Source organism: Magallana gigas, chromosome 3 (assembly GCF_963853765.1).
Source record: "Magallana gigas chromosome 3, xbMagGiga1.1, whole genome shotgun sequence".
NCBI lineage: Eukaryota > Metazoa > Mollusca > Bivalvia > Ostreida > Ostreidae > Magallana > Magallana gigas.
The window spans coordinates 34283783-34298702 of NC_088855.1; the positions used below are offsets into that span (position 1 = coordinate 34283783).

A 14920-nucleotide genomic window follows, 5' to 3' on the forward strand; every position below is an offset into this window, starting at 1 on the left:
TGTCCCTGCCAATTTGGCTTGTACTTGTATTTCATTCACATATCAGTGCCTTTAAGGTGCCTCACAACACCTTGAAGTAGTTTCTGAAATCAGCAGAAAATTACTTTATTATGATAGAAAGCATGATGGATAAGAAGTATATATATGTCAAATAGGCGAAAAAATGTGCAATTTTAAATAAAAAATGATATTTTCAAAAATTTCCTTCAGTAATCATAAACAAAAGCCCCAGGTGGATTCAAACTCATGACCTGCGGTTCACAAGCCTGATACTTTAACCACTGAGCAATGTTGATATACATCTGAATCTATTTAATATAAACAGTTTAACAAAACATTTAAATCGCCATCTTGTGACATAGTGTCTTTAAAAGTATAAGTCTCGGTGTAGTGAAGTACACCTTAAGTATAAAAGTGTGTGAATTGACCTTGAACCAAATGTCTAGATCAAAGACTGAAATAAAATTATATCCTTGTATTTAAATTAACATGTTTCTCTCCGTTTGACCCAATCTAGCTCATACACTTTCTTCACCCTTAGAGTGCCTTGGTGTAAAGGATGTGCAGTATGTAACATTGATCAAACGTGTTAGGTCAAAGTCATATCAGACCTCTGTGGAAAACGCTACCTAGCTTTGTCCAAACCATATAATTTTCCGTTTTGCCCAATCTGGTTCATACTATACACATAAATATTGCTTGTGGGTAAAAGATGTGCAGTAACCTTGGACAAAGTTTATAGGTCAAAGGTGAAGGTTTTAGCAGATCGCTTTGAAATCCAGTTTTGTATAATAATTTCACCCCCCTTGGCCTAACCTTCCTCATACTGATACTTTTCCAAAACTCTGCTTAAAGGTAACAATGGTAAATTTCAATGTCAGAGTTTAAGATGTCAAAATTATATAACCAGGAATTATTCCTTATACGCATTCAAAGTAAATGATATAGATCTAACAGTCATATCACTAAATCCACCAACCACTGCAAATTTAAATACAGTTGAACTTTGGTACCTTGAACAATGATATCTTGATTACACTGGATATGTCGAGTGATACAGTACTGTAGATTCCTAATTAAACTTAAGGAATTAATATATGTGTAAAATCGCAAGAAGGAGATCTCGCGCTTTTATTTTTCGGACATATATAAACTAAATGAATTTAAGCTATATGATAAAAAATTGGCATTCACAATTTCATATTCTTACGATTTGATGCAAAATGGTTTGAGTCGTGGAATTAGAACTCGTGTAAAATAAAGATTCTACAGTATACTAGCTCAAATATTTTACTCTTGATATCTTGAAAACTTTGATGTCTCATTCTAGTTCAAGATAACGACTTTATATGCACTTGGTAGGCTAGTAGTTTCAAAATTTGTTCCAAGTCAAGTATATGTATTAATTATTAAAACAGTAGGCAAATTGCTTTAAATAAGTTAGATCAAGACTTGGTTTTTTACGGGGCAGTATGATTTTCATAAGAATTTGAGAAATTACTCAGATAACCATTTACGCTCCTCGACTTTTTGTTTAGATTGTACTGCTAGTAATTACATGTACCGGTAATGGGTTTTATCAATCCAAGAACTGAAGTGAATGTTTGAAGCCCATTTCTCAAATTGCTTTTATAATTGAATAAAAAGGAAATTTAGTTTTAAAACTTTTATTGCTGCAAAATTTCAACAATATGGCCATATAATTTCTTGTATAAAACTAAATCATTTATATATTTATAAATGTATGAAAAATATATAATATATTAAATTCAAGCAGGCTACATTCATTTTAATTTACAATGAAATAATAATACATGAAATACAATTACAAGAAAACTCTATTTAGGAATGCTTTTTCTACATTGTTCAGGCCACCTTAAATTTTTTTTACCCTTTTTTTGACCAATTAGCTAAACTAACTCAAATGTTTTTTATAATAAGTATGATCATCGTTTTCTTTTATTATAATTGCTGCAGTTTAATTTTGATTTGATTCAAATAATTTATGATCAAAATTGTAAGCCAACCTTGAAAAAAATTATTATATAATCTCACAATAAACTCACAAACCCACAGTTGATGAAGAGCAAACAATCTTATAAGGTGGCCTTAAAGGAAAAATTTCCAAGAATCTCACATTAATTCATGTTCTCACTCTTTTAAAATTTTGAACTAAAGTATTAAGAAATATGAAAGATAATAAAGTTGATAACTTTTCAACAGTTGCATAAATTTTCCACATTTTTTTTTCCAGTATTCTTAGAAACACTTCTTGCAAAAAGTCATATACGGTACCAGATTATAAAATATTTTGCATACAAGTTGGAAAAGATAGGTTAATAGGAAATACAAATATCTTAATTTGCAGAAAAGGAAGTATAAAACAATCATTGAATGAACATGAATTTAAATGATTACAGTTTGAAATTTCAAAAGAAAAAATTTAGTCTACAAGGTAATAAAGTGTACTGCATAGTCATCAATATCAACATTTCTATTACCGATAAAATCTCAAAACACAAAAACGAGCTGTTCAAAAGTTTCTAAACCAGACAGAAATTAATTGAAGCATACTTCTTTTTTCTTCATACTACCATCAAAGATAAATTAAAATCTCATTCAGCACATATCTCTGTAAAAAGATTTATTATGCACCTAAGAAAAAATCTCATCACAAACTATTTTAAGTGTAGTAACATTATAATCAATTGTAACCATCCAAGCATCCAACTTAATAAATTTCAATAAGAGAATATTGCATTTACAATAAATATATATAACTGAATCTTTCTATCATGCTGTTGCATATTTGGGATTAAAAAAAAAAAAGTTACTGGATTCGTCATAACCTAAGGGAGATACTGTATACAAAGTTATTTTTGCCCCGTGTAATTTTCGCGCCCTTCTCCACTTGCAAACAGTTTCACCCCGTCTTGAATTAGCCCAGACACAGTTGTGTCTTCAATTAATTGAAGACATCGGAATTCGCCCAGTCTTAAATTCGACCGTTAACAACGAGGACGAAAGGGGCAAAAATAAATCGGGGGCGAATATTTCCCTGTATACAGTAATTCATTGATTATTCCCCTTGGATAATAAAGTGACATTATACATGTTTATTTAACACAACCCATGCAATATATTTTAAAATAAATCAGATCAACAATCTTCAAAAGTTAAGGTTACTGTTCACAGTAATCATTCAGAGATAGAATGGACACAAAACCCGTGGCTTGAGAAGATGCATTAAAATATACTGTGGAAAACGGGGCTTTTGGTAGAACTTAAATACCCTGTTTGATACCTACATTTAAAAAAACCTTTCATGGCTTACTGTGTACAGATGATTTAACCATGCAAAATATGAGCATGTATTGCCACACATACATCTAGTACCAGTATACAGGCATCAGTCTAAGCTGCAAAACTTTCAAAAATCTTTATACATTAAAAAAAAAAACCCACACAATTTAGAAAATGCAATACATGTATCTACAAATACAATTACTACTCTTTCATGTGATATGTTAAACTTTTATGCAGGTGAGAATTCCTGATTGAGGGACAACTTAAGTACATTATTGGTATCAATGTAACATAAGACATAGAATAAATTGAAATGGTTGTAAAAAAAAAATTACTGCTTATTCGTATTTTTCTTAAATCTTTTTTTCTTATTACTTGTACATGTACCTTGTACTCAGCATTTTTTTTTTTTGTATATGGATATGGATAATTTTTTTCAAGACATATTTCAAGCTGCATGGTCTTAAAATAAGCTAAGCATATAAATTAAAAGTTGACCAAAATTCACTATACAATATAATTCCAGACTATTTCATCTGTTAGTACCTGCATGTACATTTGTCATACAGCAAACACATTATAAAAGAATCATCGCCACACATCACCCAAACTTTTAAAAAGTATATCACAGGTTAATTCAAGATTAAATTATAAAGCACTTATAAAACATATACTTGTATACATTTCTGACAATATACCTTTTTTTAATTACAATACAATAATAGATATATGTATATAACATTTGAGTGTTATAACAATGGAGTCTTTGCAAGGGAATGTTGCATATAGTCTGAGATTGCTTTTGGTTTAGGCAATTCATAAAGAATTCAGTCCTAAGTTATTTTGTCGTTCTCGTGGCATTGTATTTGAAGTACTCCTGCTTCTTCTGACCCCTGTAAATTTAGTCAAATCATCATTAAATGTACAAAATCCAAGTGTGGGATACATGTAGAAAAAAATACTTCCAGAACGTGATTATCTTTAACCACAAAATAAAATTGAACAACAGCAATGAAACTTTTTAACAAAGACTAAATCTTGGCAAAAATCAAATCATGTACTAAGTATGCACTTTAAAATACAAAACAGATTCATGTACACGTGTTAGAATTGTTTGGCAGTAATTACCATGACACACTCAGTAGGATGAATTATTGCAGGTGTCTGTTGATACTTAACATCAAAGCATTGGTGGTTAAGCAAAAATCAGCATTAGTATCCATAGTTATAAAGATGGGAATGAGTTTTTCATTAATTGTGAAAGGCTGTTATATAGTACCGAAGGTAAATAACACTACCACCTCAAATATTTACCCTAATCATGGCAATTATCACTGACCTGAAAGTAAACAAGATGCACAGTCAGGAAAGATACATGTATATGTATGTGTCTGGCCCATCCCTCTAATATATCTTATTTTTAAACAGAAAACTTGAAAAGAAAAGTTAGTATTCAGTGTACTTTTAACAAATAAATGTGAATTTTGACTTTTTTTCACAAAATCTTTGAATACCATTTTCAAGATTTCTACTCTAAAACAAGAAAGTGTCAGGGATACTTCATCAGAATCAAGCATAGGCAAGGCTATAACAGATAAAGACCAATATAAAATTTATGTCAGACTGCAGATCTATAGTCATAAATAGCATGTACATTCAATATTAATTAATATATCCAACTGCTTAGAGTACGGTATCTAGCTTAATGAAACCCAATACACTTTAGCCAGAGTGTTTATCATCAAACAACTTTCATTAAGTATACAACAGTCAAATAAAGCCACAGTGGAATGGTTGTTTGCTGTTCTAAATTGTAAACATGAGATCTGAAGAAATTTGGACTGACACTCACAGTATCAAAATGAACCAAATTTCTACCAAGATTACAGAATTCTTGTTTTTTTAAATCTGCACCTTTTTTATAGGTATATTACGGAGCGATTTTTTCATTGATATGGATTTAATCCTCCCCCCCCCCCAAAATCTTAAACCCCTACTGCTTCCTTTCCCATTTTGTAAAAGAAAGTTTGCAAGACTGGAAATGAAAGTTTTTGTACAAGGTATATAGAGTTTCAATCAGGTTGCATTTTTTCAGCATCCATACATGCAGAGAAAGATCAAATTACTTACGTCGATTAAAGCTTTCATTACTGCTGTTGCCGAAGGACACACTTCCCCGAAGCCTCCTTGCATTGGTATCCAGGCGGTTATAGATATCAACGGCTTGGTATGATTTGAATAACAGTAAACTTTCTCCAATGGGTTCTTGGGAACTTTAAGGAAAAAATGAAATATGCGAAAGGTTGATACAACAAACCTTGTCAAGATGATTCTTATAGTCATGAAATTAGTCCAAGACTTGAAATGTACCTTTGTCAGCTGTTCCTATTCATTAACTTCAATATGAAGTTGAACTTATAAGCATCAAACTAATATATTTTTGAATAGTTTATGAATGTTAGTACCCATAGGTCTACTTTTTAAACTGCAGATATAAAGCTCTATAAAAAAGGCTAGTGCCTATAATTTGAGGACAAATATCTCTTTTATGTGGAGCAAGCTGATCGATGCCTCTTTTTTGTCTTACCGTCCATTTTCTATCAGCAGATTATTGTTGCGTTTCTCAGGATTTGATGTGTAACGTCTTATGCAGGAAATCTTCATACCAGCTACTTTATCTCTCTTAGTTGTGTCCGTAAAAACATTGACACAATCTGCAGTTACTTCAACAATACATTCACCATCGTAGTTCAAAAACATGCTTGGGATTAGAAAAGCTCGAAAATGTCCTGAAATCAAAAAAATTAAAATCATCTTTAACTAGAAGAAAAATTGGACACAATCATCCTGCCAGTATTTTAATGAGACTAAAGGAGGATTATATGTTAAAGAGATATGCAGACTCTAGACTGTGGCTTGAGATGATGTCCATATCTCTGATAAATGTAATATACAATGTAACAGGACAAAATATAAGCTTCTTTATCACACGATGGATTAATTTACAAGTTCTCTTACTTCTCTCTCTTGATACATTCCAACATTTTAAAAATCATGAAACATTTAAAAAATTACAGCAATTGGTCATCATCACTCCCATTGTCCAATGATCATGAAACCAATGATGTGAATTCAGCAATATAAAAGTCAAATTTAATAAAGATGGCAAGGATAATCTAGCTTGAAGTGAATTTCATATGCAAGTACATGTATTAAATGCATTTGTACTCACTGAATCATGTTAGAAAAAATATTGCTAATCAAAAATATGACATATTCATCAAACCTAAAGGTATAACATTAGTCTCGCCCTGCAGGCTTGGTGAATGTTGTACATACTACTCAGGTAGCTAAATCATCAGCAATAATTGTAAATTGTCCTTTCTTCAGCAGTCAATCTTTTTGGGCAAAATGTCAAACAAAATTATTTACCTACAGGAAGAGTGTCACTTTTGCCAGCTTCTGTCTGCAACTTTTGAAGCCAATCTTCAGCATCATTGGCTGTAAATTAGAAACAATTAATCTTTAACAACAATTCTTCAGCATACTCCTTCTTTTTGTAGGTTCCATGTCATTGCTTTCAGTCTGTTTTTCATTGCCAATTTGTAGTTGAGCTAAGATATTAGTATCATTTTATACTTAAGTCTATCTCACTATCCATTGATAAAGGTAAAATTTGTGAGAACTGTAACCTTAAAGTTAAAGTCAAATGAAATCAAACAAGGAAAAATCCCAATTTTTTGTCAATAACAACCAGATTGGTGTAACGATTTTAAAGGCAAAGTGTTCAATGAAAAAAATTTCACAACTGTACAACTTTTTCAATTTTTGTCTTTTTATTCAACTCCCCTAATAGTAAATGTTTGAACATATTTCATGACTCACCATCATTACATATAAATTGCCGGACCTCTCCACCAGTCAAAGAGATGGTGATTCCATGATCCTCATTGAAAGACAACCTGACCACAGTTGTAACATCTTGCATACGGAAGAAAGAAAGTTGCCTTTCTTCTCGAAAACCTCTTTCATCTGCATATTTGACTAGTCTTGTTGGGCCCTTACTGGAAGGGGCAAACAACACCACATAGCGTTTCCTCCATATCTATGAAAGGAGAAATCAAGTCAAATCACGGATAACCCCCATTATACATTAAACATGTAATACAGTCAGACTTCTTTATCCCCAACTAGATGGAACTGATTAAAAACTGAGAGATACCCTAGTATTCAAGGTATCGAGGGTAAAAAACTTTAAAAATAAGTGGTTGCGACTTACAAATCACTACGACATATTCATTGTAATCGAGATATCAGTGTTTGAGAATTTGAAGTACAGTTGTATTTGAAATGGTATTTATTATGCATAAAGGTTATTTCAGCTTCATACATGTTATATAGCTTTACATGTGTAATCGATGATGATGAATACATCCTACATGTAACTACATGTACTGTTATTCATTTCATTTTTCAAATTAAAATTTATAACTCATCAAATAAGAAGCTCAATTAACTCTTCTAATGAAGCTATTTTAGTTTTTACCAGTTCATATTATATAATATTTTCTATTACAGGAACAGAGATTTGTGATTATCATACATGTAGTTGGTTTTTCAATAATGTGTTGATAAGGAAGAATTAAGTTTTTACTTAATGGAGAGTATTACTATGCTTTTATACACATAACGTACATACATGTATGTAATATTTATCAGGCTATATACCGGTATATTAAGTGTTTCTAAAAATCAGCTGATCATGCATTTATAGGTCACAACAATATATCTATGTACTCAGCAATGGTAGAAATTCTTGCTCAAAATACAACTTTTTCATTATCAAGACATGGAACAAAATATTAAAAACATGATGTAAGAATACTAACTCCCAGTCGTCTGCTTTTCATGCGAACCTCCCCTTGCTTCAAGATAATGCACTGTTCCACACCGGAGTAACCATCCAGATCTGTTCCATTCATCTTCACACATCATAACATATTGCACTATAATAAAAACAACAACAAAGAAAAAATATAAATATATATCCTTAAGAATTTTTTTCATGGTCAACAATATTTTTTTCATGATACAGTGGTGTCAGAAACAAAATTGAAAAGGTGGAGGGGGAAGCTAGACTTATCAAAAATCTTGACAAGCAAAAAAAGAAAAAATATTCTGGTTACAGTTATGTCTAACTTGGCAAAAAAAGTGGGAGGACTAAGCCCCCCTCCCCTGCTGCGATGTCTATGTGATATATTCATCAATTATTAATGTACTTTTTCATATGATATTATAATCTAATATATTCTATATTGACATAAAGATAACAACTTTATAACATTATCAAATCAGTTGTAGGTCATTGATCCTAACATGTTAATTAAATGTATGTCAAGCACACTTCATTACACAATTGAATACTATGCATACTACAGAGAGAGAAGTATATTCGTTTTGTATGGCTGTTAAATGATCGTCAAATACAAATAAACAACTTAATCTGGTCACTACCAGGTACCAGGAAGTTATCAGCCTAATTTATAGTTGCGCAAAATGAAATGTAATGTCAAACGCAGTATACATACTTCTTACCCACATGAATGCATGCATCTAAAACAAAATTTTATGAGGAATAAATTTAACAGCTACCGAATTGATTGGAGTGTCGATCGATTTGAGTGAAGAAGTTTGCCTAAATTTTACTCATCCTCTCAACTTTTAAAACCAATCCAGACAGTGATTTTTCTTTGTTTTTAAAAAGGGACCTGTGGCTATTCAATTAAAAATCACTGAAGTGTTGGTCAAATGGGAAAAGCTAGTATTAATTACTGTGTAATATATAGATAAACGATACAGTAAATCAAATGATTTGTTTTAACTCCATCTTTTGAAGTAATAAACTTAGGCAATTCTGTTTCTCAGGGGGAGGGGGTGGACAAAAAAATTATTGGGAAAAAGTACAGTATTAAACTGATGATCAGCCAATAATTGTATCTGGAACAAATTATATAAAATTCTTTAAAAAAGGGCACTAATTCTATGCTATTGTATAATTAAAATATATGTGCTATTTGCACTTACTTTTAGAGGCTTATAAGGTGTATGCTGTATTGTTATCGGCTAAAATGTTACATATTTTTTGAAATTGAAAAAAAAAATCAATAGTTTGCAATGTACAGTTTCATTAAATACAGAATAAAAAAGAAAACGATAGGTATGGTATTAATGTAATAAACCATTTATAATCGATTTTAAAATCTCAAATCAATTATCGTAAATCAACAATCTTTCCAACTGATCATCGATTAAAAATTGACCAAATTGACAACACTAATATTACTGGCCATGACTTCAAAACATTAAAGATGAACAAAAGAATGGCAATTTACCCTTTTTAAAATATCCTACAATATGTATAACTGCTCCTACAGATATGTTGTCAGCTGGTGGGTTTTTTTAACATGCAAGACACTTGTAAGAACAGGTTCCACTTTGATTTAAAAATTGTTTCTCCTTTAAAAATCAAGATGCTTCTATTTCAGGGGAAGTTAAATCTTTTTGCCAGTTTAAAAAAAGATTGTACTGGTATTGTACCAGTTATCGGCTAAGACCAGTTATCGGCTAAACTGAGAGTTCGGGTTAATAGCACGCGACTATATGAGATTTTTAAATCGGTCGTCTGTTTCGAATAAAGAAAAGTTAGTTTGCTTAAAAACTTTCTTGAATATGTTTTAAACATGAGTTTAAACATGAGCTTACCACTGATTTACATCTTTGCACTTTCAGCAGTGGGGGATGTGACGTAATAAGTTAAAAATAGAATATTACCTCTTTGTGACACGTTATTATATCCCTTCTTTCATTTGACGTATTATATCAATACATATAATATGCATAAACAAAGGAAGTTCACTAAATTCCGAAAGATTCATAGCGTAGTTGAACGCCTGATTGCACAAATATGTATTGAATAGTCTACAATTTTGTGTATTACCGTATGATAACAAACGAATAATTTTAAGAGGTTTGTTTATATGTATCATAACCCCTACGACCTTTAGTCTGACCCCACAAGGGGCATAATTCAAATTACATTTTGCAATGTATAAAATCAACATACACAGGAATTTTACTATGTTATTATCACGAAGCCAATAACTGGTACAGTAAATCGTGAAAACTCGGCAAATTGGGGGCGTGCTAAAAATAACAAAACAATATGTTTTTGGGTTCTAAATAATGATATAATCTAAAAGATGGATAAATAAGGAATTCACCATTTAAAGTATTTCAAGTGTTATCAAAAAATATCAAGAAATAAGGAAATACAAAAAGAAACGTTAAATTTTAGTCCATAACTGGTACAGTGCCAGTATAGTTAATCATCCCATTATCATGATATTAATATCAAAGAGTCAACAATGAATCTAAATGTTACGACAAACATTTTACAATGTTTAATTCTGGGTGCAAGTTTAAGTACATTGAACCACAAGGGTCCTCGACACCTTCGACTTTGACTTTTTATGACAGTACGTCGCAACACGGCGATTTCAACACACTGTGAAACTGTTTATGCTACCAAAATTATGTGTCTATCAGACTATCAATGGGTACAGGTCTAGTGTTTGAAAACAGCAGTGACTTTTGTTTTTATGAATAGCCATATATTTTTCCCCCCAAATTAAACTCTTTTCATTCATTTTCAAGTCAAACGCATGTTGGAATTCCATAATTCTAAAGAATGTAGAAGTTAAGGCTTGTATGACAAACTTTTCCCAAAAGTGTGGAGGACCCCAAAAGAGACAAGAAAAACTGTGAGCAAGAAAGATCAGTGACTTAAAATCAAAATCACAAGTTTGAGCCATCTGGGACCAAAAGCAGAGAAAATCAGCTTACTTTGGGTTTACTCAAGAATTACTTTTGGGGTGAACTGTTTGCACTGAAGTGTGAATCAGACCCATCTTTTATCTTACCATATTACTGCCTGTAATTCCTGCCCATTGTATATTCTGAATACACATGTAGCGTCCGTTTCAGCGGTATACATCAGATCTGGGTTTAACCTCTGTGTCCACTCAGGGTTAACTTTGGGTTTACTCTGGGTCCACTCTAGTAAACCTGGTGTAAACCCAGAAAGTAAACCCAGGGCTTAGTTGGGGTTTACTTTCTGTTAGATTGGGTCTGATCGGTACTGTACCTCTTGAAATGTGTTTAGAATTTTAAATGACATCATAAGTAAACTGTCTGGAGAATTTAATGATATCATTTTAACAGAAATTGTGTGAAAATAAGGTTAATCAGCCAGAAACTAGTGCAAATTTTTGTGCGCTGTAAATTGCAACTGTTTTTTAACACGTACATTGTACAGAACTGTAGCTCCATGGTCATCCATCCAATTTTTTTCAGACAAGAGGCTACACTCCTGAAGCTATGAGTATTACAATCAAATGTAAATGTTTTGACAAAAATAAGATATCCAACATCAGAGATTTTATCCAATATTCTGCATAGTTTGCTGGTTTTCCAATTTAAACACTCCTGGCTTCAGTATCAAAATGAGGTGCAAGGTTAAGTGCCACTGGACCTAAAACTTTGTTTTAAATAACTGCATGTGCACCATATAGCCACCATATACCTTTCTTTTTCAATTACTTTATATGTTCAGAATAAGTTGGACAGGGCTTCAGGGAAAGTTTGAAATTAACCCAGTTTTTTACCTTGACATTTTATCAAAATTTCTGTTCAAGATCACAGAACTACTTTTTTTTAACACACAGCCACTCCATGGGTGAAGCTTGAATTAAACTGAGCAGAAGGGAGATAGATACTTGGGTTGACAAGTGATATCAGATGGATTGATGAAAAAATTAATTACAATAGGATCAGAGCATGGTCTTATTATCAAAATTTTATCTGCACACTGAAAACTAGATTATAGTGTTTACCTGCATTAAAATGGAAACAGATCCTCAAGTTTTCAAGTTCAATTGATATTTAAAGAATAACTTAATATGCTAATTTAAAAGGAATATAAAAGATATTATCAAATAACCTAAATCAAACTACTTGACTTTGCTAACTCATGTTATAATGATTTTTAGCAAAATAAAAAGACTGTGTCCTACCTTCTGACATTTTTGTTAACTTTTACCTTTCACTATTTCATTTAAACATAAATTTTACTTCATATACACTGCATATACTTGCTTACATCATTCATATCCTGTGATCAATTACCTTTGTAAATGGTATTCTTATTTCTTTCTTTCCTTAAAGATGCAAAGACTGTTTGAGGCTGAAACTTTCAAACTTTACGACTGTTAGAACTTTTAAAGACAAGAAAAGAATGGGCTCTTACCTTACAAAAAATAAGCAATGTAAAATAAAAATGTCGATAATTTTCAGTGTCTTCATAAGTTAAACAGGTGTATTCGTTCTTGTTTCACATTTTTAAACAAAAGTAAACTTTCACTTCTGACAGGTCCACTGGGTTTGGCATCCGGATATTTTTTACGGTATAACAAACCCGATGCAATTATGGAATGAGCTCATTCACAAAGCATTTCCTGTTTCCTATGGTTAAAATACGGCAACGAAACAATGTTAAGTGAAATGCTACAAATATTTTCATTTGTATGAATTTAAACTTCATAAATGATGATTAAGTGAATTGATGGAACGATTTCTTATGTCAAGATATTACATTGACATTGCGTGTTTCAGTCAGTACCGGTAATTTTCTGTAAAAAATAATTTTCAATTAAAAAGATAAATTATTTTACCCTCATTATCATCATATCCTTAGTTATGAAGCTTATTGTTTTACTCTCTCTCTCTCTCTCTCTCTCTCTCTCTCTCTCTCTCTCTCTCTCTCTCTCTCTCTCTCCTAATTTAATATATTATCCCGATCTAATTGTAATAATTTGTTCCAATTCCATTGATTTAATAAGTAAAATATGTTCAAACCATTTTATATATTTTATTATAAAAATACTTTAATTGGTAAAGGAGATACTTTTTATAAGGGATTGAAACCTTAATGAATGTATATGCAGTCTATCAGTCTCACAATCTGATTAAAATCAGATCTTTGATCCGCTCTGACAAATTCTGACGTCGCTACACTTTGTTCAGCGATTATCAGAAATTTCGGAGCGTTACAAAGATCTGATTTTAATCACATTGTCAGTCTCATGTAAATACAATATAGTATTTACATATACCGAGTTTGATTCTCTCTATTTCTTACGGAAACTCATAAAGGTAATTCATAGCTCTATAGAAATAGCCAGATTGATATCTACACGCCGCGTTTATCGATTGGTCGAAACCTACATGCAGCGACTGAAACTTACAGGACTGAAATCTACACGCCCCGTTAATCGATTAGTCGAAACCTACAGCAACCTAAGAAAAATCATGGACTGCACGAAATAATCATGATAATGTTAGACTCAAATTCCCATTGGAGACGATTTCGCTTTTTCTTTTATATACAGCTAACGAACTGATGTACATTAACAGCAATTTAGTGAATTTTACTTACTTTTAACAACTAATTTATTAACGCAGGTTATGCATTTTTTCTGCAATGTCACCATCTTTGTATCTCGCATGAATCACCAAAGAAAGCATTTTATTGCTGACAGCTCGAGTTGTGTAAAGCGCCGCGATTCTATTAGATTTTATATACACTTTGAAAAAATTTTGACTTCACAAATGTAATTTAAACCTAATGGTTTTACATAGGCCGTTGCCTCTTAAATACCAAATAGTTAAATTTACTTTTTTTAATAAAAAACAATATTAAAAGTCTTTTCAAATATAAATTAAGACAGCAGTGGTACAAGAAAGTCAAGTAACAAAGCTTAAGACGGGTTATTAGAAAATGAATACATGAAAACTCAATGAAAATAAATCACAAAGCAAAGTATCTATTTTCTGGATCCAGGTGTCCTTTGTTCCGATGGTCTTTTAAAACAAACTTTCGACGAATGTACGTTTCCCTCATTTTCACTCGAACGTCCGAGGAGGGGTCAAAGATTGAGGGGTTTATCTAGCAGTATTGCTTCGCGCTGTAGAGTCTCTGCATCTTATTTGCATTAAGAAATGTATGACGAAGAAGCAAAGACGAGTACAGTACCATATTGGCATTCATAAGGTAAAGAAATATTTTGAAAAATAATAGTAAAGGCTCAAAAAAGGTCGGTAAAGGATGGAGTGAAAAAAAAATTGTCAGGAAAATCATTGGCAATGCCTGGAGGAAGGTGCTAAAAGAGAAATAAAAACAGCATTGGCTCTACAAGTCCCATCATCCCTTAGAACTCCGCACGGCGAAAACGAAAAACACATCAACGATGTAAGAAAAGCCAAAATCAAGGCGGTTCATGAATAATTGCTTAGTTCATTCAACGTGGAGAAAAAAAAAACCTTATGACGAAGTACCGGTATTACAAAAATCTCAAAGCAAAACGGAAACAAATGATTCCAGACTTATCAGACGTATCACAGGCTATGGTGCTCCACATAGCGAATAACAACAGATCACGTCCAAAGATAGTGGGGGATCAAGTAAAAGAGAGAGTGAATTCTTCCATTGACCAAGGAG

At 31.9% G+C, this 14920-nt stretch overlaps 1 protein-coding gene across 4 annotated transcripts; it reads right to left on the reverse strand.

The window, feature by feature from the left end:
- Positions 1-3662: 3662 nt before the first annotated feature.
- On the reverse strand, positions 3663-12829 carry LOC105338816 (docking protein 5). 4 transcript variants are annotated; one of them, XM_034481659.2, is made up of 8 exons: positions 12671-12829; positions 8196-8312; positions 7192-7411; positions 6739-6807; positions 5894-6095; positions 5437-5579; positions 4621-4645; positions 3663-4199 (listed from the first exon to the last, which is right to left on the reverse strand). In XM_034481659.2, the coding sequence occupies exons 2-7, from the start codon at positions 8286-8288 to the stop codon at positions 4638-4640; spliced, it is 735 nt and encodes a 244-aa protein (XP_034337550.2). In that variant the 5' UTR covers positions 8289-8312; positions 12671-12829; the 3' UTR covers positions 3663-4199; positions 4621-4637. The 4 variants fall into 4 exon arrangements, with proteins under 4 accessions (XP_034337550.2, XP_034337547.2, XP_034337549.2 ...); XM_034481656.2 differs by lacking the exon at positions 4621-4645; XM_034481658.2 differs by lacking the exon at positions 4621-4645 and having other exon boundaries at positions 12550-12824.
- Between the last annotated feature and the right edge of the window lie 2091 nt (positions 12830-14920).

Excerpts from the sequence above, each read along its gene's own strand:
- LOC105338816 (XM_034481656.2), bottom strand. The coding sequence starts at position 8,288 with ATGAATGGAACAGATCTGGATGGTTACTCCGGTGTGGAACAGTGCATT. Across the intron at positions 6,808-7,191 it reads GCAATTTATATGTAATGATG|CCAATGATGCTGAAGATTGG; the intron begins GTGAGTCATGAA and ends TCTAATTTACAG. Across the intron at positions 6,096-6,738 it reads AAGTGACACTCTTCCTGTAG|GACATTTTCGAGCTTTTCTA; the intron begins GTAAATAATTTT and ends TTTTGATTTCAG.